General features: G+C 49.0%; 10 protein-coding genes across 10 annotated transcripts; 4 read left to right on the forward strand and 6 right to left on the reverse strand.

Moving 5' to 3' along the window:
* Positions 1 to 117: 117 nt before the first annotated feature.
* Positions 118 to 2673, reverse strand: F9C07_2283524 (SFT2 domain protein). The gene is made up of 5 exons (XM_071510638.1): positions 2529 to 2673; positions 1440 to 2364; positions 1115 to 1235; positions 750 to 900; positions 118 to 457 (listed from the first exon to the last, which is right to left on the reverse strand). Exons 2-5 carry the CDS (start codon positions 1666 to 1668, stop codon positions 305 to 307), a joined length of 654 nt encoding a protein of 217 aa, XP_071366457.1. The 5' UTR covers positions 1669 to 2364; positions 2529 to 2673; the 3' UTR covers positions 118 to 304.
* Positions 2674 to 7300: 4627 nt separating this feature from the next.
* F9C07_1539664 (putative HLH transcription factor) lies at positions 7301 to 10309 on the forward strand. Its single transcript, XM_041285905.2, has one exon. The coding sequence runs from the start codon at positions 8543 to 8545 to the stop codon at positions 10103 to 10105; it is 1563 nt and encodes a 520-aa protein (XP_041146275.1). The 5' UTR covers positions 7301 to 8542; the 3' UTR covers positions 10106 to 10309.
* Positions 10310 to 10530: 221 nt separating this feature from the next.
* Positions 10531 to 12344, reverse strand: F9C07_1539218 (oxodicarboxylate carrier protein). The gene is made up of 5 exons (XM_041292001.2): positions 12083 to 12344; positions 12013 to 12023; positions 11919 to 11948; positions 11763 to 11849; positions 10531 to 11667 (listed from the first exon to the last, which is right to left on the reverse strand). The coding sequence occupies exons 1-5, from the start codon at positions 12155 to 12157 to the stop codon at positions 10956 to 10958; spliced, it is 915 nt and encodes a 304-aa protein (XP_041146276.1). The 5' UTR covers positions 12158 to 12344; the 3' UTR covers positions 10531 to 10955.
* F9C07_2283527 (GPI anchored protein) lies at positions 12289 to 14892 on the reverse strand. The gene is made up of 3 exons (XM_071510639.1): positions 14626 to 14892; positions 13142 to 14568; positions 12289 to 13090 (listed from the first exon to the last, which is right to left on the reverse strand). Exons 2-3 carry the CDS (start codon positions 13776 to 13778, stop codon positions 12486 to 12488), a joined length of 1242 nt encoding a protein of 413 aa, XP_071366458.1. The 5' UTR covers positions 13779 to 14568; positions 14626 to 14892; the 3' UTR covers positions 12289 to 12485.
* On the forward strand, positions 13965 to 14233 carry F9C07_4012 (uncharacterized protein; the record flags this gene model as incomplete). The annotated part of the gene is made up of 2 exons (XM_071511161.1): positions 13965 to 14131; positions 14190 to 14233. The coding sequence occupies 2 exons, from the start codon at positions 13965 to 13967 to the stop codon at positions 14191 to 14193; spliced, it is 171 nt and encodes a 56-aa protein (XP_071366459.1). The 3' UTR covers positions 14194 to 14233.
* F9C07_1537828 (uncharacterized protein) lies at positions 14258 to 15695 on the reverse strand. The gene is made up of 4 exons (XM_071508196.1): positions 14948 to 15695; positions 14841 to 14892; positions 14626 to 14785; positions 14258 to 14568 (listed from the first exon to the last, which is right to left on the reverse strand). The coding sequence occupies exons 1-3, from the start codon at positions 15353 to 15355 to the stop codon at positions 14730 to 14732; spliced, it is 516 nt and encodes a 171-aa protein (XP_071366460.1). The 5' UTR covers positions 15356 to 15695; the 3' UTR covers positions 14258 to 14568; positions 14626 to 14729.
* On the forward strand, positions 15627 to 21137 carry F9C07_2283528 (ribonuclease H-like domain-containing protein; the record flags this gene model as incomplete). The annotated part of the gene is made up of 5 exons (XM_071510640.1): positions 15627 to 17345; positions 17425 to 17577; positions 17636 to 18038; positions 18099 to 19569; positions 19728 to 21137. The coding sequence occupies exons 3-5, from the start codon at positions 17938 to 17940 to the stop codon at positions 21135 to 21137; spliced, it is 2982 nt and encodes a 993-aa protein (XP_071366461.1). The 5' UTR covers positions 15627 to 17345; positions 17425 to 17577; positions 17636 to 17937.
* Positions 16036 to 17161, reverse strand: F9C07_4014 (uncharacterized protein; the record flags this gene model as incomplete). The annotated part of the gene is made up of 2 exons (XM_041285900.1): positions 16036 to 16899; positions 16967 to 17161. 2 exons carry the CDS (start codon positions 17159 to 17161, stop codon positions 16036 to 16038), a joined length of 1059 nt encoding a protein of 352 aa, XP_041146279.1.
* Positions 21138 to 21328: 191 nt separating the features above from the next.
* Positions 21329 to 22915, reverse strand: F9C07_1537344 (uncharacterized protein). Its single transcript, XM_071508194.1, has 2 exons — positions 22270 to 22915; positions 21329 to 22191 (listed from the first exon to the last, which is right to left on the reverse strand). Exons 1-2 carry the CDS (start codon positions 22841 to 22843, stop codon positions 21521 to 21523), a joined length of 1245 nt encoding a protein of 414 aa, XP_071366462.1. The 5' UTR covers positions 22844 to 22915; the 3' UTR covers positions 21329 to 21520.
* An 82-nt stretch (positions 22916 to 22997) lies between these two features.
* F9C07_2283529 (putative NAD dependent epimerase/dehydratase) lies at positions 22998 to 24231 on the forward strand. Its single transcript, XM_041285892.2, has one exon. The coding sequence runs from the start codon at positions 23198 to 23200 to the stop codon at positions 24116 to 24118; it is 921 nt and encodes a 306-aa protein (XP_041146282.1). The 5' UTR covers positions 22998 to 23197; the 3' UTR covers positions 24119 to 24231.
* The last annotated feature ends 358 nt before the right edge of the window (positions 24232 to 24589 follow it).

Below are 24589 nucleotides of genomic sequence, written 5' to 3' on the forward strand. Positions count from 1 at the left end.
TGGTTTCGCTAGGAGCTAGGCTACTATGTAACTTAAATGTTGGGGGAAGGTGGCGTCGGTGAATTATACTGATTAGGGTTGAGATTATGAGGTATTTACTGTGTTGGAATGGCACGAGTTGCATCTGAGTTACCTCTCGAGCGGTTTAATCTGGTTTATTCATTATAGACATATCTAGAGGAGTGTTTTGCAATTCGTTATCCATTCGTCGAGGTTTACAAGGGATGTAGAATTGTAGAGTACATAAGCTGGGTCTATCAGGCGACGATCGATTAGTCCACAGTATACCTCTGGCGAGGGGCGGTCAGCTGGTCATCCAAGTTGTAACGCGCTGCGCTCCAAACCGTCCCATGAATTGCAACCCAGTGCTACCCATGGGAAAGTAGCTGACCAGGTACCAAATCAGAGCGGCCAGTTGGAAGATCGACGAGATGAGGGTGAGGAAGGTGTTATGTCGCTGCAAAGAGAGAGTCAGCGACGCTGGTCATCTTGGAGTACGAATCTTGAAAACAGCTAGACAGTGGGGTGTGGTCAAGATGCGGCATCTGCGGTATATTTGTTGCCCCGAGCTCACATGTACCACGCACAGTGATGTCATGCAGATCTAGTTCCAGACCAAATGCACGCCAGATCGAGGTGCAGCTATAACGCCTACTAGCGTGGGCGGCAGAGGTGCAAACAGAGACTAGGAGACGACACCATCCCCATCAAGACATAGCACGTAACTGAGGACTGAAACATGGACTTACCCCGACGGCGAAGTATAGAGTCATGGCAATCGCCCCAAAATAGGCGGCAGTAAACGGTAGTCGTGGTCCCGAGACCAGGTGTTTAGCGTAAACCAGGGGTCCCATGAGAACTGCCCATGACAGCAAAAACAGTAAGGAACCCACAGACCATCTAATGAAAAACCGGTTCTGTCAGCCTCAAAGCATTCGGACTCTTCGCAGTGAGTGGTCGCCGACAACATGCAGGACAGATGCTAGGCCCGATCGGAGTGCGTGGCCCTCAGCCACAAGTCTTACACCGCCGCGTGCACGGGACTCTAGGAATGTGGTGGTGTAAAGGAGCCCTGCGTGGATCCAGAGAGATGGGTCGGTATTTGGAGACTTACAGGATGGCAAATTTGCGGGGTTTGAGCGAGAGCACCGGGAATAAGAAAAAGCAAATAAAGAAACAGACCGCGGCGCCGGCATTGCATGCAATGAATACGAGCATACGATCCCACCGACTCACTAGTGCGATATCAGCCTTGTGAAAACGATGGAAACAGAAGAAGACAAATGAAGTGCAAGAAACGGGAATAAGAACGGAAGCCATAGGCTTCCGTGGCACCCGTTCTGATGCAGGAACTGGATCTCCGTCACCTGGACTAGGCAGTGCAGAAAATCAAGGAATAGGGATCCTCCGGAGAATCGGTCATATGTTCGGGGACTTACAGGCGAAGAAATTATCTTCCTCCTCCCGTCGACTTGCAGCCGGGAGGGGAGCTCCTGGAGCTTCATGAGTGGGTAGTTGCACGTATCCCTCGCCTTGACCGAGTGGATTCCATGACTGTAACCGAGATAGGAAAGACGTGGACGAGGCGTTAGTGCGTACGGGGACGTCTGGGTCTCTCCGAGACCAGCCCAATGAGTTGACTGAGTCGCGGAACGAAGTAGTCGCCATGATCACGACTCGCTTTCCCGGGAAACCTGTTTTCTTTTCTTGATAGAGACTGAGACTTTAGGCCAGTCACTGTTACTCCCGCGTTAGTGTAAACGGCGGGTAGACCAGTGGGAATGCACCCTGGGATGGCAAGCTGAGGAAACCTCTGCAGGGACTATGCACGACGGAAACCACTATGCGCGTGCAGATGATCTGCAGATATCAACGATGGAGGGTGGGAGAGGATGGCACCCGGGATGGTGATAGGGCAAGACAATGCGGGCCAGATGACTTTGCGCAACCGGGGCTAGACTCCGAGCTTGGGGCACGGGGCAAAACTAATGAAGCGTCGCGGACACAGAGTCGCGTCGCGTCAATAAGCTTGTGATCGCCTTTTAGAACAGTTTTAAAAATGGCATTCAAGAGGTGACGACGAAGCTCTGTCCCCTCAGTTTAAACTCTAGAGAGGGTTGCTTGGACTCTCGACGTTGATAGGTTAAAGAGGGATATAGATCGAGCGGTGTAACGCTGCGTCCCACCAAGAATGACGGTGTCTTCCACCCAAGGTATGCAAGCCGAGACGGTAAATCCCGTAGTGACTCACAGCGGAGATCGAAATGGGAGGGGGGGGGGAAGGCTGCAAGATGATGGTCTATTGAACGGACGTAACGGTGCGATAACACTAGTTCGAGAGCGATCGTTTCTACACAGGCTGCCCTACTAGCCATTGTCAGATGACCCTCAAAAGGAGGAGAACTAAAAATGGGACGAAGGAGGGGGGAACGATGGGGGGAAAGAGGGAGGGAGGGGGGGGGGAAGGGGAAAAAGAGTGTGTGAGTGAGGGTGGTCGGACGCGAGGCAGAAACAATGATGGTGCATACCGTGGATATTTTCGGTCAACGCTAGGATGAGAAGAACCTTGATTTTCAGAGTCGTGTAGACTTTGGTGATGACTGACTATTGTTTTTGTCCAGTTGGTCTCCCAATCATCCAAGTAGGTTGATAGACAAAAACGGAGGAATGGAGAGGTTGCTCACCTTCTCAGCTTTGAGAGCTCCTCCTGCACGGGGACTACTAACCAATCAGCATTCCCACAGCCACGGCTAATGCGGGCGGTAACTTCAGGCGACGCGGTGTCGGCACTAAACCCAAAGTGAGCTGATGATCCAGCTGAACAGCGATCCACCAATCATGAACTGAGAAGGAGCTTGAGGAGGGAGCAGCAATACATTGGATTGGTGGACAAGGGCGATCACAGTCCTTCATGTCTGAGGCCATTGGACAGGAGAGTCTCCGCCACCGCCCACCCGGGTTAATTTGTTTAGCGCCGTTCCCGCTGAACCATCCAAAGTGACGTATGGAGTACTCGTGCGAAGTGTATCTGCTAAGGCAAATCGGGATATGTATGAAAGTATGTATGTGCTAGCCTGAAAGTATGTACGTATGTATGTACATATGGAGTCTGAATGGCAAGGTGCAGTTTTCCCCTCCACGAATGTGGTTAGCCACCCGTTGTTCTGTACCCACTCTATACCTAGCAAATGAATCAGAAGCTCTTACGTTACTCCCCATACAACTGCACTTGTTTAGACCCGGGGCGATCCAGCGTACCCCCTGTTGGGTCATCAACTTTAGCCTAGTCGATCTTTTCTAGAGCAGCCGTTGATTGCAGAAGTCTACTTGAACTTCAGATTACTACTACCGGAGTATATTCGGGGCAGTACAACGAAGGACTAATCTCAAAAGTTATTCCCAAGTTGCGGTCTACAAGACTAGCCTACCACTAATTACGTAGATGGCATTGAATCCCACCTGCAATAGTCCCGATATGCTCCTGGTCCACACACCCCTCCGGCAGTTGTCAATGCCATGACCCCGCCAGTTATCGCATCTGAGCTTCCATTATCCTTCTTCCCGTGTGGGGATCGGATAAGAGACCCATCTAATATCCGAGGGCGAGTTGATATCTCCTCCGATCCCCATGTCTGAGGTTACATAATGGCCGCGGATAATTTATCCCCGTTGCGTTGGATGTTGCAAGCGCAATTCCGATGGTCCTCCTCCAATTAATTTTTTAAATTAACTGAATCATAACCCCACAGTAGCATTCGCAACCAGCGCCCTAAAACCAAGAATTACTTCCGTAACGCTCTTAGTGCTAACTAGTATCAGCGGGGAGACACTGCAAATTAATGGTCCTCCTTGCAGTAACCGTGGATTATCGGCCATGCACTCCGAACCTTCACGGGACGGCACGGGTACGGGAGCCAAACTACGCACTGCGTCGGGCTCCATTCCTCCGGACATGGGGTCGTCGATGGTAAATCTCGAGGAAGATGGTAGATACCATGGACGAGAAGATATACTCGTTGACTTGGGATAACAAAAAGCATTCGTAGCACACCGCTCTTTTGTGTTTTTCACTTTGACTCGCTATTCGAACCATGGTTCATACCTTACTTGACTTGGTACGCCAGTATACCGGACTAGGATATCGCTGTCATGAGATAAACATCTCGACATGCCATCCCTGATTGTCGCTATTCGACACTTTCAGGTTTTAAGGCCAGGGAAGACCGATAACCAATGCAATTCCTTGAAATGATTGGGTGGCCCCGGGTTTCTAGCATTCCGGAGGCATAAGGATGTACCCCCATGTCCCAGATTGATTAAAGGCGTCCCCCACATTCTTGGAGGTATTTCAAATCAAGGATGTCCCCAGAGTGGTGGGAAGGAATGAATAGAAAATAGAAATATGAGCTAAGATAAAGAAAACGAAAACGAATAATCGCAAAGAAACTAATATTAATTCGGACCAACAGAGTTTGGGAGAAGACACAGAACCAGGGAACTGCAAAACATAATCGTAACAATTTGAGATCGAACAATCGACAACCGACCACATGAAATATCGCAGTTCGACTCGTACTAAATCCGGCCTTCACCTATCAGAGAAGGGTATCGCTCGGGAGGCGACAGAAACCCCAACTGCAGAGTGTCACGGACCGCCTGCTGGATGTCAGCCTCGATAACGCTCGGACTTCCGATCCTGAATTGATAATGATCCTCCCACTAGTCTCCCTCTAGGGTGGGATTGAGAGTTACCTTGTAGTAGCTAGTAACTAGCCTAACACCCCCCTCGTTTCTAGTCAGTCGAAGCACATAGTCCGCTTGGTGTTTAGCCGCTTCGGCACATGCTTCCAGCCTGTAGATCCCTTCAGTTGCCATTGCGAATGCTTAAATTCAAAGAGATGGATGGTACTCCTGGTTGGACTCGCTGAGCGCTGAGAGTTCGCACACCGACAGATAGACTTCAGTTGAGAAGGAGATCTTTTCCATCCACTCATCCCTTCCACATGGTGTTCCACGATCAGCCAGTAGGTACATTCCATACCGTTTAGACGATCCATACTATACCTGCATGGGAAAGGCAGGTCTCCAGGTATTCCTTAACCCTGTCAGCTATGATGTCATTCTCGGGGTTTGCGAGGTATATCATCGTATCCGATGATTATCTGCATAAAAAAATATAGGAGCAAAACAATATAATAACGTGATTATAATGAATAAAAGGAAACAGAGGAGGAGAGGGGGGGAAAGTAAATACCGAATAAAAAAAGATAAACAGGGATTTGGTGCATTAATCCATTAATTAATGGGTGACTATGCCTTTCTGCCTATTAGCTAGCCTTCTTCCCCCATGCCCATTGATCATTCTGCCTGCTGAATGATCTTGGCATGTCTGGACTTTGCCCTAAGAGGGCATCTGATACATTCAGGCAAGCTTCGGTGTGCAGGTCCGAAAATAACAGCAGGACTTATTTTCACTCCTAGTAGAGAGAATAGCTCGACCAACGTGAGTCATGACGTCGTGTAGAAAGGGGGAACAGGTGACAAATATAGTAGTACCTGAGTGCTCATGGGATTGTGGTGGATGTTATTCTCCTCTATCCGGAGTGTGCTACCCTCCTTCTTGGAAGAATATCTGACCTTGGCCTCCACCATATTCAGTCGTATAGCCACACCCGGTCTCGTCGTCCAATATTTAGGTAATTTATTTTATTTATTCACTTTTAGTAAAATGAAGATTACTTTTTGAACTTTAATAATAATATAATAATGATATCTTTTTTCTTTTTCCTTTGTCCTCCCTTTACCTCTTGGCCCTATGTATTGTCACATACCGAGCATCCATTTACCTTCATTGCCACTGGTCCACTTATTTTTATTTTTATTTCTTTTTTTTTTTTTTTATTTTTTATTCCTCTTCTTTTTTATTTTATTTTACTTTCCTTCCTTGGTGTGGCAGCAAAACCTAGATATTAATAAAAAAAAACAATTAAACTGGATTTTTCGAGAGGATCCCGCAATGCACGTAATTCTTGTAGTCAGTCTTGTTAAGCCTCGTTGATTTTTAAGATCGACAGCCTGCATGACCCTCACCGTGATATATCAAATGAGAGGCTCCGACAAACGCCTCCGAAGTCCTTTAAAGCCTTCGTTCCCTCGTTGTTCAACCCTCTTGTATCTCCTTTGATTTCCCTTTACCTGTTCGTCTTGATACTCTCCAACACAGTCCGACGAGGTCGAGATATCCATGCCCTATATTATTCGCTTTCCCAAGCGCACTGCAACGCATTTCGCTCTCATCAATTTTCCCTTCATGAAAGGGAACTCGAAGTATAACCATTCAGTTTGTGCACCAGTGCTCAAACCTCTTGTTCCTGCGGCATCTTGGTGCCAATCACCGTATATTCAAGTGAGTACTCATTCTCCTTTCGCCCCCATCCTTGGTTCCGGCGTATCCGCCATACTAGTTCATGACCATGCACTGTGAGGGGACGAGGCTCTTCATAGTTGCCTTGCCAATTCTTTGCTTCTTTTGCCTCAGCCGGGTGCAGTGATTGGGCTTTTGAGGCGCAAGTGGTCACTGCCACGTGCAAGGCACCGACACCTCATGTATTGTTCCTGTCTGGTTGCTTCGTCTGTCTCTACTTATACTTGTCCTTTCCCCAACTGGCATCGGTGGGGACTCCATGGGAGACAGTTCGATGTCTTTGCTAACCCTTCCCGTTTTATAGTCAGTGATCTTCTGATCGCTAGCTGCAGAACCGATCCTTGGTGAGTTAGCATGGTTTTTTATATTTCCACAGTTTCTTAAACACAACATCAATATCCTTTGATTCAAAATTTGCATTTTCAATTTTTTATTTATTTATTTGCATTTTCTTGATATTTCCTCATTGCCTTCGCATATCATCATCAAGGGAGAGTGGAAATGGCGTCATAGGCCAAGAGCACCTTCTGAGCATCATGTCTCAGGAAATGTGAGACGGAGACAATACCCCTCTTTTTGTCTCCCCTTAAGGATGCTTCAACGATGGTAGCGCGGTGCCGCTGAAACCCGAACCCTGTATGTTTTTCTCTTAGCGGGGACCGAAGCCACCGATCGCATCTTCAGGCCGTGGGGCGCTTATTCGACGATCCCATTGCCCAGACATCAAGGCCGCGGGGCACCATTCTAAGGCACACTTCATCTCACAGGCCCTGAGGGGAAAAGCACCTTCCCGGCTCACTCAAGCGGAGAACAGCGATCCGAGGGTCAGAAAAGAGGAGCCTGAGCCAGATGGAAAGAAAATAAAAGATTCAACCCAAACGGAGCCAAAGTCGATTTCCCATATTCAAAGGAAACCAAATTCTGGGGAAATCTGGCGACTCCTTTTTTTCCTTTTCTCCACTCAGGCACCGAACATTCCATTTCGGCCCAGAGAACAAACACGACAAAATAGTTTAATGCCGAGCGAGACCGCCTAGGCGGGAGGGATTGCCATTGCTGTCATTGCTTACCGCCTCTCTGTGTCTTCTCCTTGGTTGCTGCGCCGCCCCCACTCGGTGCCTTTTGCAGTTCCTATCAGTATCGCAATCCCTCTCTCGCTCTCTATCTCTTCTGCTCTCCCCACTTTCTTAATCGTCTTCTTGTTCTTTCCCTGTCGCATACAGACACATCATCTGTAACCGACTTCGAGCTTGGTTCACAGGCAAATCTCATCTCTGTCGTGCTCTGTCACATCCAAGTTCCATCCTGTCTCTGACCCACGTTTTTTTACCCTTTTTTTTTAACCCCCATTGTCTTTTAACCCCGTCGCCTCCGGACCCAGTATTCTATTTCTGGTCACCATTTTTTTTCCCTCCTTTGCCCACCTCGCTTATGGCCACGCATCCTTCTCGCCTCCTTTAGCCTGTTCCTATTCTATCGTGACCCCTGTTGGTCGATGTTATATTGCTTACACCCTTAATCTTTCAGCGTACCTCGTATTTCTCTTTGCGCTCGACAGTGCCACCTATTGGGTTGTGACTCCCGCCTCCCATCGTGGCATTTTCCGCCTTGTCCGCTTTCGACTCATACTTTCACCACGCCCTCGTTCTTCCGGGATTTGGCAGCAGCCATCCCTTGCGTCGCTGTGAATATCTTCCACTCATACTTTTAGCCGTATCCTTACTCAGTTACGGGGTATCTCTGCAGACTTTCATAGATCCTTGGTTGGTAAACCCGCAATCCCCTAATTTTCTCCTTGCGATCTCGGCGTTTAGCACCTTGGCGCACACGTTTACTGATGCGGTTTGTGCACCTTGCCTTAGATCTCCATTTGTGACTTGGCCCGATTGCTCGAAGACCGTTAAAGATCAACCCGTCCAACTCAACGCCCCATTATTTTAAGTCTGTGTACGAATCCGCCCGAGGATTGTCGTTTGCGAATCCATCGCGTTACTCGAGAAGTTGGAGTTGAGTTGCCTGTTCCGCATTATACTCCGGACAATTCAGATCTTGGATCGTAAGGGTTCCCTCTGGAAACGTGCTTGACTTTCCTGTTCGGAGCTGCCAATCAGCTGCACGATGGCGGAAGCGAGTATTTTCATTAAGCATGATCCTGACGACCACCACAGTGACCACAAACATTTCATGATGTCGCACGCCGGTTATTCTATGCCCAATCAATACGGCAGCACCAATGACGGTGTTGACCCCTCCGAACTAACCATGCACAACAGTGGATTTATGCCATACAACTTTGGATCCCAAAGCTTCAACTTCGGCGGCAACTCCGGAATTGACACGGACGAGTTGCTCGACTTGGAAATTAACGGACAGAATGGCATCCAGCGCGCTGATAGTATGAACTTCCTCCAGGACCAGCACTCGAGCGCTGGGATCTCGATGAGTCACCCGAATCAGATGTCCCAAATGTACTCGAACACGCCGGATGGGGCTCCTATGCACAGTCCCTTCTTGCATAACAGTTTCAATTATGATCATTTCCGAGCCATGAATCAACAGCAGCCGGGTGCGCATATGCAAAATGCCGGCTCCCATTTCGAACAGAACTACATGAATACCAAGGGACGACCCACTCTGCAGACAATGGACCGTTCCGCTGATGTCCGTAGCCCTATGACACCCAAGACTCCTGCCTTAGGCGGCTTAACTCTTGGAACACCGGAGTCAGGCAGTTTCCCAACCGCTCAGCCCATCAGGACCGGATTGCACCCTCGACACCAAAAGACTCTTTCGAACCAGTGGGACGGTACACCCGGAAGTGCTCATTCATTTGGAGTGGAATCTCCCATCTCATCTCCTCCCAATCCCCACCACGTTGGAATCTCTGAAATCCTGAAATCGGGCAAGCATGCTTCCTTGCCGGCCAAGGTTGATACGCACATGCCCGGAACTGCCCAGGATCTGGAGTCACAGGAAGCCAAGCGACGTCGTCGGAGAGCCTCACATAACCTGGTCGAGCGCCGCCGGCGCGACAACATCAATGAGCGTATTCAGGACCTGTCCCATCTCGTCCCCCAGCATCGACTAGAGGATGACAAAGTCCGGAAGCAACTCGTCAATAACACCGCCATGTCGAGCACTGGAGCCGGGTCCAACGCAGCCACGTCTTTGTTGGCCGGTGGCAACGGTCGTCGTGCGGCCGGCAACATTACCATGGGCTTGCCGATTGAAGAAAAGGAAAAGGGCCCGAACAAAGGCGACATCTTGAACGGGGCCGTTGGCTGGATGCGAGACTTGATGTGGTCGCTACATGTGAAACTCCAACAGGAAGCCGAACTGGCGGAGCTCATCAGCAGCCTGGGAGGCACGTGGCCATTCGAACAAACCGAGGAAGAGAAACGCATGCGCACAGAGATCCTAGATGCGTTGGAGAAGAATGATCCCAGTTCGTTCAGCTACAGCCGGGCGCCGGGCAGTGGGTTGCGAGTGCCGAAGCATACCAATATGGCTGGAGACCCTGTCGCATCCAACGGTGGCTTGAGCCCACAGAACTTGAGCCCTTCGTTCAACAGCGGGGCTAGTAGCAACAGCGGGACCGGCCAGGCCCAGTACTGGAGCAGCTCCGGCCACGCGGGGATGAGCTTCAAGGAGGAAGATGAGTACGCAATGGAGATGAACTAGACATCTTTGATGGTGTTGTGCCCATCCGGGATTCTATGAGTGCATGCCATGCATGACCTATTGCATACACGGCGTCATATGGAAGGAGCGATCCGGCGTACGCGGAAGTCTTGACATACCCAGACTAATTCTTTGATTCACTCGCCCCTAGTTCATGTGAAGTATTGCTTCGTTGCTTTTTCATTGTTGTGGATTTGCTGGGTTACGTTATTCCGTTGTCCATTATCGTTATAACCTCGCATGTCTGTCTTTTATATCAATGCTCCACCTGTTGTCATTTTGCTGTCTATTTTGGCTATCGTCCTCCTGGTTTATGCTTCTCTACTGCTCAGACTTGTTGCTTTTTCTATCTTTATAATGTTATGCATAATGACGGCCAAGACCGACTCGGTATCATCTGCTTTTTGTCTATTTCATCCAGAACGCGGTGCGAACTAGTGTTCTACTAGCAATGCTGCCCGTCTGAGAGGGGCTTCTGCATGCGTTTTTACATCGATACCCTTTCTCTTTTTTTTTTTGCCTGCGCAAGATTTCCTTTGCCCACGATGCGATTGGTTGTATCTCGGATGTTCTTTGTGTTATATAATGGTTAGTCATACATCACTAAGGGTTTCTTTACTGGTACTGAATTCTAGACCCCAATTGCCGACTTGGTCCAGAAGTGTTTTCATAGTACGCGTAGCACACAGCCTGAGAATTGTATCTTCCGAAATAGAAATCATCAAAAGACCCATTGACATAAAGAACATATATAAACTCTTTTACACCTCCATCTAAGCAAAAAGCTAGGTCTTTCTCTATTTGCAAGCAAAAGAAGAACAGACAAGAAAACAGAAGCAAATGCACTCAATCAGACATTCTCACCCCTCATAGTACGGAAGAAATCCATGACTCCCGTAAACACAACCAACAAAATACCACCACCAGGACCCAACCGCAGCACCTTAGGAATGAAACCCTTGTACAGCGCCCCGAATCCCTCCTCCTTCATGACCGTTCCCACAGCCGGCCAAGCCCAGTTATACTTGGGCGTCTGTCCCGCCACCTTAGGGCTATTCTGAATCCGCGACTTCACCACATCCATCGGCGTGTTGAGAATCGTACCCGCCGTACCACCAATCGTACCCGCGATGAGGTCGTTCCGCGTCTGCTGCGTCTTGTTGCCAGGCTCGACCTTAGGCAACTGCGCCCGGACCTGGAAAATACACCCGAAGTATCCGGCGTTCCAGAGAATGTGTCGCCACAGTGTCGATTCGAGACCGTTGTACAGAGCCAGAGGACCCTCGGTTTGCACGATCTTCTTGACTACGTCCAGCATGCCGTTGTACTTGGATGCGCGGTCTTGCAGACGGATCTTGACGAGCTCGAAGGGGACCACGACGAAGGATTCGGTCGCTCCGGCCGTTGCGCCGGTCAGGACGGCCAAAGATTGTGTTTGCTTGTCGACGCCGAAGAGGCCCCGGTAGAAGGATCCCCAGCTGTCGTTTGCGGCGAATTTGGTCGCGCGCTTGGGCGCTTCCATGAGGATCGGGGCGGAGATGCCGCGGTACAGACGGGATGCGCTATTTGCATTCGTGGTTAGGTTTGTGTTTGATTTGAGGGTTGGGGTGCGTAGGTGGGTTGGTGTCGGGATTGATATGGGCGGCTAAGTGCTTACCCCTCATTCTTGACGATCTTGCGCAGGCAGTCGAACATGCCCGTGTAGAACTCTTCGCCGGCGGCGCGGGTGCCGGATTGAAGTTGGCTGTGTGGGTATCGGGTTAGATTGGTTTTCTTTGTTTGGGGGCAGATATGGCCTGATTGGGGAGCTTACACTCGGGTCTTGACGACGTCCAATGGGTACCTGGGGACATTCTTTTGGTTAGAATGGATATGATTTGTGACTGTGGACTTGGAATTGAGCATACATGACCAGGATCTAGAAATTGAGTCAGTTGATGTTGGTTAGCATGACAGGTCACAGCTCCGATAACGCACCTCAGACACACCAGCCACCGCACCGGCGGCGAACTGGTATTGAAAGGGGAGGGGCTTCTGAGCGTTGGCCGACATTGTCGCTGATAGGGAACCTGCAAGAGAGACTATGCAGCAATGGACAATGGAAGCTGAGTAGGAGGTGGAGGGGAGTGAAAAAAGAAAGGGAAGGTGATCACGCAAGTGTGCGAAGGAGAGGAGTTGGACGTCGGAGCGTATCGGACTAATTCCCGAACGGGAAAAATCCCAGCCCGGTGAGAATCCGGCGGCCCCACAAAGTTACCGACTTGCAAAAGCCCCACGGGGTGAAGATAAGTTAACAGGGTTTCTATTATTAATGAATGTTCAACTGGTCTTGCATTTCGTGGTTCTCGTTATCCATTCAAGTACATGCGTTCGTTCCTCATTAAATCGTCCAGAGTAGTCCTAGTAGTAAACTTATTCCAACCATCTTCATTCCTTCCGGGAGGTTTTTGTCGCCGGCGGAGTTCGTGGGCTGCTCCTTCGCCACCGTCCCCGTTGCTGTCGCCGTTTCCTGTGCTGTACAGCTGGAGCCGCACGCAAACCCTGTTGGACAGCATCCCCCACCTGCGGTGTCTGCGCAGCGGAACCACCCGCTCGCGCATCGTCCTGTAGTCGCTGGTGGCGCTTCCGTCTCGGCGGGGACCACAATGGTTCGGTCGTTGGTCGTGATCGTCGTCGATGGGGTCTGGGGGCACGAGCTAGTGTCACAGTCGCGGCCAGTCCGGCAGCATCCTCCCTGGTAGACAGCGGAACAGGCATAAAATCCAATGGGACAGATTGACCCAGTCTGGGAGGCGGTCGCGGTTGAGAGACTCGTCGGTCGAGCAGGAGGAGTAAACTCCCCGGTAGATTCAGACGATGACTTTGTCGTGCTGCTACTGCTGCTGCTGCTACTAGAAACTGTGCTAGTTGCGGGAACTGTGTCCGTGACAGTCGACACCATAACGGTCGAGCTCACTGTAATAGTCACTGTGTACACGTTGGCACCTGCAATTCATTAGCCCAAGCTCGTCATCTTATAAATTGGTCCAGACTCACAGCCACCACTGACACATTCATATCCGGGAATACAGCAACCGCCGCCCAATGACGCAGGACAGCTAGTGTACCCTTGTTGACATGAACCAATAGTACCAGAGCAATTCTCTCCGTCCGGACAACACCCTACATCCCCAGACCCTGTATCGTCCACCAGCTCACAGGTCGATCCTGTACTGCAGCAGCTGTTCGGGCGATTAATCGAGGTGCATGAATTTGTCCCCGCGGGGCATTTGAATTCTCTCCGAAGAAGCGGTGAGAATTGGCCCATCCATCTGTGGGGGTCGTAAGTCTCACCCAGATCCAGAGGGTGGGATGGTTGATAAGGATATATCCGAGGGTGAAGACTAGATTGTCTCTTTTCTGAGGGTTGAGAGCTTTGTAGATCTGTCTGGTTGGTCTCTCCGAAGTACCAGTAGTCGAGAAAGAACTTCTCGCCTTCGTCGTCACTCATCTTCTTGATACCCTGGACGGACGTCTGAGATAGCTGGCTTTGAATAGCTGCATTGCGTTGCAAAATTTTGTAAGTGTCTAGATCTGCCTTTTGGTGGTAGATGGATGAGTTGCCGTCTGTCAGTGCCTGAACTGCCAGTGGTGCTGGTCCTAGTGCCCAGGCAAGAAGAGGGACGACCAGCATCTGTGCTTAGAATATCTGTTCTCGATGCGTTAGCCTCAGAAATGAAAAGGGCAAAAAACAGATGAAGATAGCTATTTACCTAAACTACGGTAATGATGGATGTCACCAAAATATATAATTTCAACCGGACCAAAGATGGATGCGATAAAAAGCTCTCTAAATCAAGAGTAAGAGAGATCGAAAAGAATGGAGGAAGGAATGACAGCAGATCGACAGGTATGCAGATCCTGTCCGACAACGAAATACAATCCTAGTCCACGTCTGAAGTTGGGTTGTCTGATTGAATTTAATCTTGAGGTGAACAAATCAGTGGCTGGGGATCCCGTCACTGCTGAAACAGTTTTCCTTTTTCGGTAAGGTGAGGTGGGTGCCTGTTTTTGAAGGCAGACATACTATAATATCAAAATCCAGTTGAAACCTCCAACATCGATGTGATGAAGCATGACAAGCTGTAATGTAATTGTTCTTATTGATTTTTTTACGATATACGAAGGTTGTCTTAGGATGATTAATGTTAGCAACAGACACGGACTGTCAGCTAATATACAGAGGGTATTGAGTGCTATATGACTACAGCTAAGTAAATGACAAGAGCGTTGTATTGGCAAAGCTGAACTGGACTCAGGTAACTTGAAACACTTCAAAGAGTGAGGGACTATCCATCTAGATGCCCTTTTCTTTCCTCCGACCACAATGACCCCCAGATACACAAGCCTGAGTGACGCAGAGCCGAATCGATATAATAACAGCCAGTGTTTATTGCACTCAGCAGGTTGCGTGGCAGCAGAGGCTAGAAAGAAGACCGGCATTAGCTTAGCAATATAATACCTTGTCATGTCTCACTAACAACATTCTTTCTCTTCCCTGTTATCAATTGTAGATCTTCACAGGGTCCCTTTAACGAGAGTATCATGTTTCCAATTACTTGACGGTTTCCTCTAATCCCACGACCTATATAAGGGCGTCATGATGAAGAGCTTGAGCTCTTCGTTGCAGTGCTGAGAGTTCTGCATATTAAAGGTCAGCTGTTCATGTAACTAGGTCTCATCCTGACCGAAATACCTGCTGGTGGGGGATCTACCGCAGCAGCTGGCAGAGCCATGAGAACGTTATCCTGTAGAATAATGAGCTCCAGACCTCGCAAACTAAATCAAGCCAGAAGTACTAACATGGGGAGAACTGTTCACACAATCAACCAACCTATCAGACGCATGTTGAACTTGATCAAGGAACTGCTGGAAAACGACCCTCTTCTTCCCACTAAACTTCCAAGGGAATTTCCACCGCCGGCGACTAAGTAGACCACCTTGAGCATTTCGTAGTTTGATATGTTTAGCAGCAAGCCATTCCCCGAGGAACACGAGTTTCTCATAGAGATTCATAGCATGGGGTTGGCAGTGGCGAAGCTCTAGCCCACGCGCAAGATATGGTTGGTCTGCTATTAGCCGGTATTCGTAATCTTTTAGAAGCATTATAAGTGTCTCTTTTTCAATAATATGGTTCCCCATAGCATTGTATATTTGGCCTATGAGAGTAGCGATTCCGGCAATGTCTCCAACAGCAGCGGTGGCGGACATGTTAAATATATGGTAAAGTTAGGAGGGAGGTCGTGTAGGTCCAAGCTTATATATGTACTTCAGTGTGAAAATACCGTCTTACCGTAGTGAAGTGTATTAAGGTCTAAGATGATGTTACAATGACACTACACTTGGTTGCAAGACTGGTACCGGGTCGTGTTACTCTGTCCATTCTTCTTATATGAGGCTTTGACATAGGTGGCTGCTTCTATGGTTTGTTCTGTTTCATTAGTTCATTTTATTTTCTAGATGATTAAATTAAATTGTTACGGGCACGAGCCTTCGGGTTCGAGCAATATTGGTATACAGCTCAAAGCCACATAATGCGTTTTTAGTGGATACATTGCAGTTTTGTAAAGGTTAGTTGTGCTAAACTATGCCTTCTACAAAATGGTCTCTATGTGGTCGCTATCAATTAAGGCTAGAATACATGCGGTTCGGGTATGGCCTCGTGCCCATGCACCATGTTCCAAAGGAGAACAAGCAGGGTAATCGCCGGGTTTGAACCGTCCGGCTATATATGCATTACAACGATATTCTCGGTGCTCTTTTGTCTTTGCGCATATACATCACCGTTGAAAATATTTTCTTTCTTCTCTCCTGTTCTGTCCTTTTCCTTACCCTCGCGGGTGAAACCACGAAGAGTAGCTCTGAGCTACGGAGTCACTTTGTGGTACCTTTTATTCGAATCCACCCTCCAACCACATGATAATAATATCAACTACCGATTGCAGTAGACATCTCTTAGCATGCAGCTCCCAGAGCCAAAAAAACGTGGACCTCCGCACAAGCCCATACACACCAGCAAATCCCGACCGAACCTTGCTGATCTTCCCCCAGACCAACGCAGACATCCTTGCTCTCCGGCCTTGGGTGGAAGGGACGATCGTGGTCTCCGTTTCCGGGAGAAAGCTCGCTTCCACCAAGATCAACGCTATAAAAGCAGGGAGCACGACAGTCATGCGAAGGATCAATGTCGGTAACATAGTCGACACTTCAAAGTAGGCAATATAATGCTCTGAGGGGTCATGTGTGCTGGCACTCTTGAAAAACAGGTTGAATGAAGAGTCAGCGGCGTCAGGAAGATAGTCTATTACTGCGCGGGCTGCAGCGCATACGAGGGACGGTGTGAGTAGCTTTCTCCATGCTTTGTGATTGTGGCGCAGCTTTAACAGAGACCCTGTGGATGAGGTTGCGGATATGGTGGCGTGTGTCCAGGCCATGTGGAGCTCCGCCAACACTATGGTGGATATGACAGGCGCAATGGGGTTGAGAAGATCGTGCCGGAAGAGTGCCATCTGTAATAGACTTGTGAGAGCAAAGTGGGTAGCGCGGTACACGAGCCCCGTCTGGAGTCCTTTTAGGAACATCCGCAGACCACCCATACGATATAGGAATGAAGACGCTCGGGTCACACTGCGAGTGGTTGGTTGATTCTGGACGTTATCGTGGATGAAATCTGCTGTACTTTGGTTGCTGGCATGCAGCCTCTCACTTTCGAGAATGAGCATAATAGCGACCACATGGCTGAGATAGTAGTCAATCTGGAGTGTGGGACATAATTAGTGCGCAGGTTTTGCAAAGCGCGACTGGACCTGGAGAAACACATACGAGGCTATTTATGACCGTGTCGATCATATATGTGTAGAAGAAGGCATCTGAGATGCCTGTCTCTTCATCGGGACGATTCCAGAAAAAGTCCTTGGCCAGACCGAAAAGGTCATTGTTGCCTGCAGAGGAGATGAGGAGATTCAGAGAGCGCAGAATTTGGAAGCCAATGATACGTGGAATCTGACTGATCGCCATGTTGCTTCGGCTTGGAGGGGATCAAGTGGTGGGTGTTGATTAGTACTTGTCCGATCAGTGGAGGGAGGATGAGGCATGTTGGATAACTTCTCTTGAAGGAAGTGGCCTTTTTGATGTGGTACAGGGAGATGCCTGAAGCACTAGAACAATAAAGGCTTCCCTTCATCCCGTGTCACATGTAGCCCTAATTGGTATCATACGTCATCTTCTTTCCCTCCTTCAGTTATGAATGGTCATTACATGATAGCTAGATAAATACATACCTCTTATTACTGAACTTATTTTTATCTCTTTTTTTCTTAATTGGGTGAAAGGGTTGGCGACAGAGAACAAGATAACGGAGATCACGTGCAGGGGTCTGGGGTGAGATGAAGATGACTATACAGCGAGGATCTTTATTCAAACCAGCTCTATAAGTAAGCTCATCTTATCCTCGAGCACGTGGACTCACGCTAATACCTTGTTATCAACAAGAACCAAACATTCACTGAGACCAGACTCAATAGGACCGCTTGCCAATGACCAGTTTACCCCAGTGTAACCACCCAACCAGTACCAGCAATCTGACTCAAGGACGCCAGGTAACCTGATATCTGCACCAGATACGATCGGACCAGATCCTGTGTATTACCCCTCTCCTTAAACCCAACCTTGAGGTTTCACTTAATCAGTTGTCTCTGTTTTCGTATTTTCCTACCTACACTTGATTCTCTTATCTTACTCCCACAAACCTTTATCTGAAACTTCACAAGCGCAACACAAAAGCTATACCCAACATGTCATTTCGAGGTTTCAGAGATAACCCCCCTCGAAGAGGAGGGAGGGGTGGACCGACAACGCCTCAGGGAAGAGGAAACGCAAAAACCAACATCTACTTGTTCGTCCACCGGATGTCATCCCTATTCGAATCACAGCACTAAATATTAACTTCCTATAGACCACCAGATGGGAGAGTTCCTCCCCCCAGTCCCACCGTAAGGGAAACTGAAGACGGCATTCAGAAAGCGATCGCAGATCCCTTGACTCTGAGGAAGCTCCAACTCAACTCCGAATACCCTCCTCGACCAGGATACGGAACCAAGGGACAGCCCGTCGTCCTATGGGCGAACTATCTTAATATTATCCCTGATTCCAATCTGATTTTGTACAGATATGCTGTTGACGTGAGGCCCTCTGTTTCTGGCAGGAAGCGGGCCCAAATCGTGAGATTGGTTCTCGAGGCGCCAGAACTTTCCTCGGTGGCAGCCAACCTAGTCACTGATTTCAAGTCTACCATCATATCACGAGAGAAATTGCCGTTGACAAATAATGCAATCATCGTACCCGTGTTGTACCGAAGTGAACTAGAGGACGAACCCGCCGAGGACGCTACCCAGTATAAAGCCCGTATCCTGTACACCAATACTCTACGGGTCTCGCAGTTGATAGAATATCTGACATCGACCGACTTTAACCAATATAATGAGAAACTACCAATGGTTCAAGCGCTAAATATTCTTTTGAATCACTACGCCATGACATCTCCGGACCTTGTCTCGCGTGGTGGAACTAGAGCTAACAGAACCTTTCCACTTAGCAACAAGGCCCCACTGTCAGACAAGGCCCATCTAGTCGGTGGGCTGACAGCAATTCGTGGGTTCTTTTCGAGCGTCAGACTCGCCGCTGCTAGGGTCCTGGTTAATGTAAATGTTAGCCATGGGGCATTCTACAACAGCGGACGTCTGATTGACTTGATTGATACATTTCAAAAGGCAAACGGCAAGAGCCTGACTGATTTGAATGAATTTCTGCATGGCATCCGGGGATGCACGCTTCATTTACGCGAAAGAAGAAATCGAAGCGGCGAGCTTATCATCAGGCCTAAGACCATCCATTCTCTTGCCAGGCGCGGTGATGGCACAGACTTACCACTGAACAGAAAACCCGAGATACAGTCATTTGGCGCGGGCTCTAAAGGTATAAAGTTCTGGCTAGAACCTCGTCAAGCGCCAGCATCCAGGTCTTCTCTGGGATCGAATAAAAAGAGACGCCAGCAATCAGGACCTGCAGCATCACCAGCTGGACCCGCGAGGTTAATTAGTGTGTATGATTACTTTCTGGAGAGTGAGTTTGTTTCCGAATCGAGACGACACAACTACTCTACTAACACCTGGGGTCTAGCGTACAACATCCGAGACCAACGGCCAGATTTACCTGTCATCAACATTAGCACACGTGCTAGCCCTACATACCAATTGGCACAAGAGTTCGAGATACTTCCGGGCCAGATTCACAACGGAGAGTTGTCCCCCGTCCAGACGCAAGACATGATCAGATTTGCTGTACGCCCACCCTTGCAGAACGCCTTTTCTATCGTCAACCAAGGAGCAGATACTGTTGGCTTGAACCCTGAAAGGAATACAATACTGGTAAGTTCTTATCATGAAATGATAGTTGGTAATAATAGTAACGTTTGACTCATATGGTAGACACGAATCGGTATATCTACGTCGAGGCGGCTGATCACCGTTGAGGGGCGCATCTTGGACCAGCCAAATGTTATGTACCGGGGAATGCCAGCGTAAAGCAATTTTCAGGCTCCTGGAATATAACGAGCACCAAATTCAACGTCCCCGGCCAACGGCTGCGGAAATGGTCGTATCTTCTGGTCTCGGACAAGAATGTACAAGATACATTTCGTGACGTGAAAAGCTTTCAGCCAGTTGTCAAGAAGCTCCAGGCTGCCCTTATGGACACCGGCGTTCCGGTAGACGTGCCCTTCCCTGGAAAGATAGTCAGAGTGGATAAGGATGACACAGCGGACCTTGATAATACTCTTAGAGGAGCAGCCAACAGTTTAGACCTTCTCTACATCGTTTTGCCCAAGAAAGAGAGTCGCTGGTACCTAGTAATCAAGCGGTTGTGTGATGTGGAGTACGGATTGCAGACGATTTGCAGTGTTGGTCCTAAGCTGGTGGCGAAGAAAGGTCAAACGATGGAACAATATGACAAGTCCCTGGATCAGTATATGAGGAATGTGGCAATGAAGTTCAACCTGAAGCTGGGCGGGACGAATCACGTTGTGGATAATCTTCGTTTGAGTATCATCAATGAAGACAAGACCATGATTGTTGGCTTGGATGTAACACATCCAACAGGGTCTTCGCAGGTCTCTTCAGCCACTGCACCTAGCGTGGCAGCGATGGTTGCTAGCATCGACAAAACACTTGGGCAATGGCCCGCAACTATTCAGGTCCAGTCTCACGGTGGAAAAGAGGAAATCGATAGCTTGGATGGTATGTTTAAGCGGCACCTTAGGCTATGGAAGCTCCTGGGAAAACACGCGTCATTCCCTGAAAACATTATCGTCTTCCGAGACGGAATCTCGGAAGGTCAGTATATGAAGTGCTTGACCGAAGAGCTGCCTCTAATGCGGAAGGCTTGTCGAGAAATATATCCTAAGGAAATGCATGAGAAAAATCTTCCTAAGTTCACCATTATTATTGTCAGCAAGCGGCATCACACGCGCTTCTACCCTACTGAAGGACAAACTGCTGACAAAAATGGAAACACACCACCGTGCACGATCGTCGATCGATCTATCACTGATCCCCACTGTTTCAGCTTCTTTCTCCAGCCTCATTCCGCTATCCACGGAACTGCCCGCAACGCCTTCTATTTTGTGATCCTAGATGAGGTTTTCAGCCAGCGATATACGGGGAAGCTTCGTCCCAAATACAAGAACGTCGCCGAGATTGTGCAAGATCTGACTTTGAATCTGAGCTACCTCGTTGGACGTGCTACAAAGGGGGTTAGAGTCTGTTGCCCTGCGCGATACGCCGACCTGGTCTGTGACCGGGCCAGATGCTATCTGAGTCGATTTTACGAACCGGCGTCTGAGACCTCATCGGTGGCCAGTGGTGCTAGTACAGTGCAGGCAACAAACAGGGATGTGCTTGTTCACGAGAAAATCAGAAATACAATGTTTTACATCTAATGCTTGGAGGGTCAGAATCAATAGGGCTTCTACGAATCTTTGCACTACGGAACCAAATTATTCCTTGGCGCATTGTGAAGGATGCGCTGCACACTCAAGACAAGAAAAAACACACAAGCATTACCCACTCACTGGCTGAATGAGGTTGAGCGCAAGCAATGGTTACAAAGGTGTCAAGCGAGGGAGTTGAAATTTCAAAATTATTGCAGATACCAAATTGCGCTGTACCTATTTGACATAGTCCCGTGCGCGACAATAGTAACATAGCATGAAGAAAGTTGAACTAATAACCTACAAGTCAAGGACACATTCACACAATCCACATCACCACCCCTCTCCAAAACAAAAGTAAAACAAAAACAAGAAAGAGGGAAAGCGAAAAACTACAAAATAGCCCCCCTAGCCAAAAACCAAGCCCTAGCCTCCTCAATCCCCAAATAACTAACCAAAAGCATCCTCCCAAAAACATCCACATCCCCAGCCCTCGCCTCAGTAAGCACCCTCCCAAAATTCAACTCCCCAACAACAAAATGATCCTTCTCCACCCACGCCGCCCCAAACTCCGCCGCATCCTGCGCCCCCCACAAATGCGCCGAGAGGTACCAGCTATGCACCAGCCCCAGCCTACCATCACAGACGAGATTCCTATACCCCTGGACTGACTTATAGAGCTGTATAAGATAGAACGCGAAGAGGACGGTTCTGCGCGCGGATTCTTGGAAGATCCACGAGGTCCAGAAGTCTTGTTTTGCTTCTGGGGTGGGTGGGAAGATGGTGGGGGTGTTTGTGGGGTCGGGGAAGTAGATACAGGAGAGGAGGGTTAGGGCTGAGGATTCGATGTGGGGAATTAGGGAGACGTTGGAGTTTGGGTCTGGGGAGAAGAAGAGCATGATTTGGTAGAGGAGGAGGGCGTGTGTGTGGGAGAGGGTTTCTAGGGGTGTTGTGGGCACCGGGGATGTGAGGAGGGTTTGGATGTTGGTGTTTATTAGGGAGGTTATTAGGGGCCTGTTGAGGGGGTTTAGGGTTATGTGGAGGGCGCAGCTTGTGTAGGCGTCTGTTGTTGAGTTGGTTAGTCTCTTCTTTTGTTTTCTATTGTGGGTGTAAGAGGAAGAGAAATTGTATGTTGACTCGCCTTGCATGTATTTTGGCATGCCATTTATGTAGAGCTGCTTATGAGACCAAGGGGTTTGGTTCTCTTGGACCATCATCTTGGGGACATCTTTGAGGACATCGATGGCGAATTGGAGCCGGGATGCTATGATAGCTGAGAGAGGCATCGGGGGTCTTGCTACCGGAGCGGTCATTGTGTTGCTTGGTCGTGGAATGAGGACACCACTATGTGATTCCGATGACAGGCATGGGGCGTTGATATCAATGTAATCCCACTGTGGATCGAAGACATCGAACGGATGAGCAACAGCAGGAGGGTCGGGTAGCTCAGGTATACTGAACTCGGTCATGCACGAGACACCGGCATCAAACGATAACGGCGTATCAACCGTCTGAGCAATGGATTCGACCATCTCGTCGATCAGCTCCTGTGGTATTGCGGGCTGTCGTCCCGGGTAAATGCATGGCGTATTCCTGGTAGTGCATCGAGAACAAGCCGGGAATGCCAGATCGCAGCGTCGCTTGGCGGTCTTGCACGCTTCGCATGATTTGCGTCGCGGTGGGGGGTTTCCTCGCTCGGCCAATAAGGGGTTCATTGTATATCACACTGGTATCTGTTCTGCGGACTTCCGCTGTTTAGGTGGGAAAAAACTGATCTTACATTTGTTGGGAGGAGAGATATCGCTTGATGTGGGTCTGGGGGCGGAATTCCGCAAGCTAGTTGTGTGTTCGGCCAATTGGAGACGGCGCCGATGATTAGGGTTGCGGATTGGGTGGAACTCCGCTCTAGACCCTTGAAGACCATCAGTATATAAAGCCGTCAACATTGGATAGATAGCTCTGAACAACAACACGGTCCTCTCATTATCATTCTCATTCTTATTTCCAAATCCACCTGGTCTTCAATTGATACAAACACTCACAACAAAATCACTACACTACATTAAACAATGTCCACCTCCACCTTCTTCGTTTGCGGTGCCACCGGCACCCAAGGCGGCGCCGTGATCAACCACCTCCTCAAAGCCGGCGCCGAAGTCCACGCCATAACCCGCAACCTAGACACCCCAGCGGCCCAGAACCTACAATCCCGCGGTGTAAACCTCAGTCAAGGGGACTTCACCGACCTAGAAACTTTCAAACAAAGCATGAAGGGATGCACCGCGCTCTTCCTCAACCTAATGCCCGACCTACGTGTCCCAAACAGCGAAGTCCACCAGGCCGAAAACATTCTATCAACCGCCAAAGAAGCGGGCATCAGGCACGTCATCTACTCTAGTGGGTTCTCTGTCAACGAGCCCCAACGCCTACGGAACTGGGACCCGAACAGTTTCGTGGCGAAGATTCTACTCAACAAACAAGCCGTCGAGAATAAAGTAAGAACAGCTGGATTCGAGTACTGGACTATTTTACGACCTGGCAACTTCATGGCGAATTACTTGCATCCCCTTGTTCAGATGTATCCCGGGTTTGTTGAGACCGGCGTCTGGACTACCGCTCTACTTCCTGAGACGAAGCTTCCGATGGTGGATCACAATGATATTGGAGCTTTTGGGGCTGCGGCACTGTTCGATCCCGCAAGATTCCATGAGAAGGAGATTGAGATTGCTTCCGAGTTTATGCATCCGGAGGATGTGACGAAGGCATTGTCGCGCGCGACTGGCAGGGATGTCAAAGTGGACTTTTTGTCGCAGGAAGAGATTGAAAAGCAAGCTACGCAGAATCCGTTCATTGGGGGCCAGTTGTTGGCCCGCGATATGGCACAGTTTGTAGATTTGGAGGAGGTGAGAGCTTGGAAGCTGCCTTTGGGGACGTTCGAGAAGTTTTTGGAGAGGGAGAAGGAGAGGGTAAAAACGACTTGGTCTGTTTAAGGTGGATTGATCTGTTACTTGTGTTCCTCTTTTAAATCCTTTATTATTTTCCATGTTTTATCGATTTTTGTCGTCTTAGAACGTTACGAATGCATCATGTTTCTTCATGTTCAATCTTCACTATAGGCAGTAGTAGTAGATCCCAGTAGCTCTTTTTGATTGCTTTAGCGGTTTTCCAAGTAGAGCAATAATATGATCGGTCCCGGCCCTTGAGCAAGTGGTTTCCACCAGGGAGCGGATACCCTATAATTACCACTTTCACCGTAGTCAACCCCATCAAAAACAGGGTGAACAGAGCAGATATTCTACCACCGCCGCGGCCATGTCTGGTCTAGGGCTACGATGCATCATGCCACCTGCGCCGCGGCATTATCCACCTTCTTATTAAGGTTAGCGTGGTTGGTTATGGATGTAACAAAGAGAAAGGAGAAAAGAACACAACGACCAATTCATCTGAGCAACTTCTCATAG

Source organism: Aspergillus flavus, chromosome 4 (assembly GCF_009017415.1).
Source record: "Aspergillus flavus chromosome 4, complete sequence".
NCBI classification, from domain to species: Eukaryota; Fungi; Ascomycota; class Eurotiomycetes; order Eurotiales; family Aspergillaceae; genus Aspergillus; species Aspergillus flavus.

Excerpts from the sequence above, each read along its gene's own strand:
- F9C07_2283524 (XM_071510638.1), bottom strand. The coding sequence starts at position 1,668 with ATGGCGACTACTTCGTTCCGCGACTCAGTCAACTCATTGGGCTGGTCT. Across the intron at positions 901-1,114 it reads CCCCGCAAATTTGCCATCCT|ATGGTCTGTGGGTTCCTTAC; the intron begins GTAAGTCTCCAA and ends GTTTTTCATTAG. Across the intron at positions 458-749 it reads CTCTATACTTCGCCGTCGGG|CGACATAACACCTTCCTCAC; the intron begins GTAAGTCCATGT and ends CTCTCTTTGCAG.
- F9C07_1539664 (XM_041285905.2), top strand. The coding sequence starts at position 8,543 with ATGGCGGAAGCGAGTATTTTCATTAAGCATGATCCTGACGACCACCAC.
- F9C07_1539218 (XM_041292001.2), bottom strand. The coding sequence starts at position 12,157 with ATGTCGGCCAACGCTCAGAAGCCCCTCCCCTTTCAATACCAGTTCGCC. Across the intron at positions 11,850-11,918 it reads GACGTCGTCAAGACCCGAGT|CCAACTTCAATCCGGCACCC; the intron begins GTAAGCTCCCCA and ends ATACCCACACAG. Across the intron at positions 11,668-11,762 it reads AAGATCGTCAAGAATGAGGG|CGCATCCCGTCTGTACCGCG; the intron begins GTAAGCACTTAG and ends GAATGCAAATAG.
- F9C07_2283527 (XM_071510639.1), bottom strand. The coding sequence starts at position 13,778 with ATGCTGGTCGTCCCTCTTCTTGCCTGGGCACTAGGACCAGCACCACTG. Across the intron at positions 13,091-13,141 it reads TGAATGTGTCAGTGGTGGCT|GTGCCAACGTGTACACAGTG; the intron begins GTGAGTCTGGAC and ends AATGAATTGCAG.
- F9C07_1537828 (XM_071508196.1), bottom strand. The coding sequence starts at position 15,355 with ATGTCCGCCACCGCTGCTGTTGGAGACATTGCCGGAATCGCTACTCTC. Across the intron at positions 14,893-14,947 it reads GTGTGAACAGTTCTCCCCAT|GATAACGTTCTCATGGCTCT; the intron begins GTTAGTACTTCT and ends ATTATTCTACAG. Across the intron at positions 14,786-14,840 it reads GGTAGATCCCCCACCAGCAG|AACTCTCAGCACTGCAACGA; the intron begins GTATTTCGGTCA and ends TTTAATATGCAG.
- F9C07_1537344 (XM_071508194.1), bottom strand. The coding sequence starts at position 22,843 with ATGAACCCCTTATTGGCCGAGCGAGGAAACCCCCCACCGCGACGCAAA. Across the intron at positions 22,192-22,269 it reads CATGCCAAAATACATGCAAG|ACGCCTACACAAGCTGCGCC; the intron begins GCGAGTCAACAT and ends ACTCAACAACAG.
- F9C07_2283529 (XM_041285892.2), top strand. The coding sequence starts at position 23,198 with ATGTCCACCTCCACCTTCTTCGTTTGCGGTGCCACCGGCACCCAAGGC.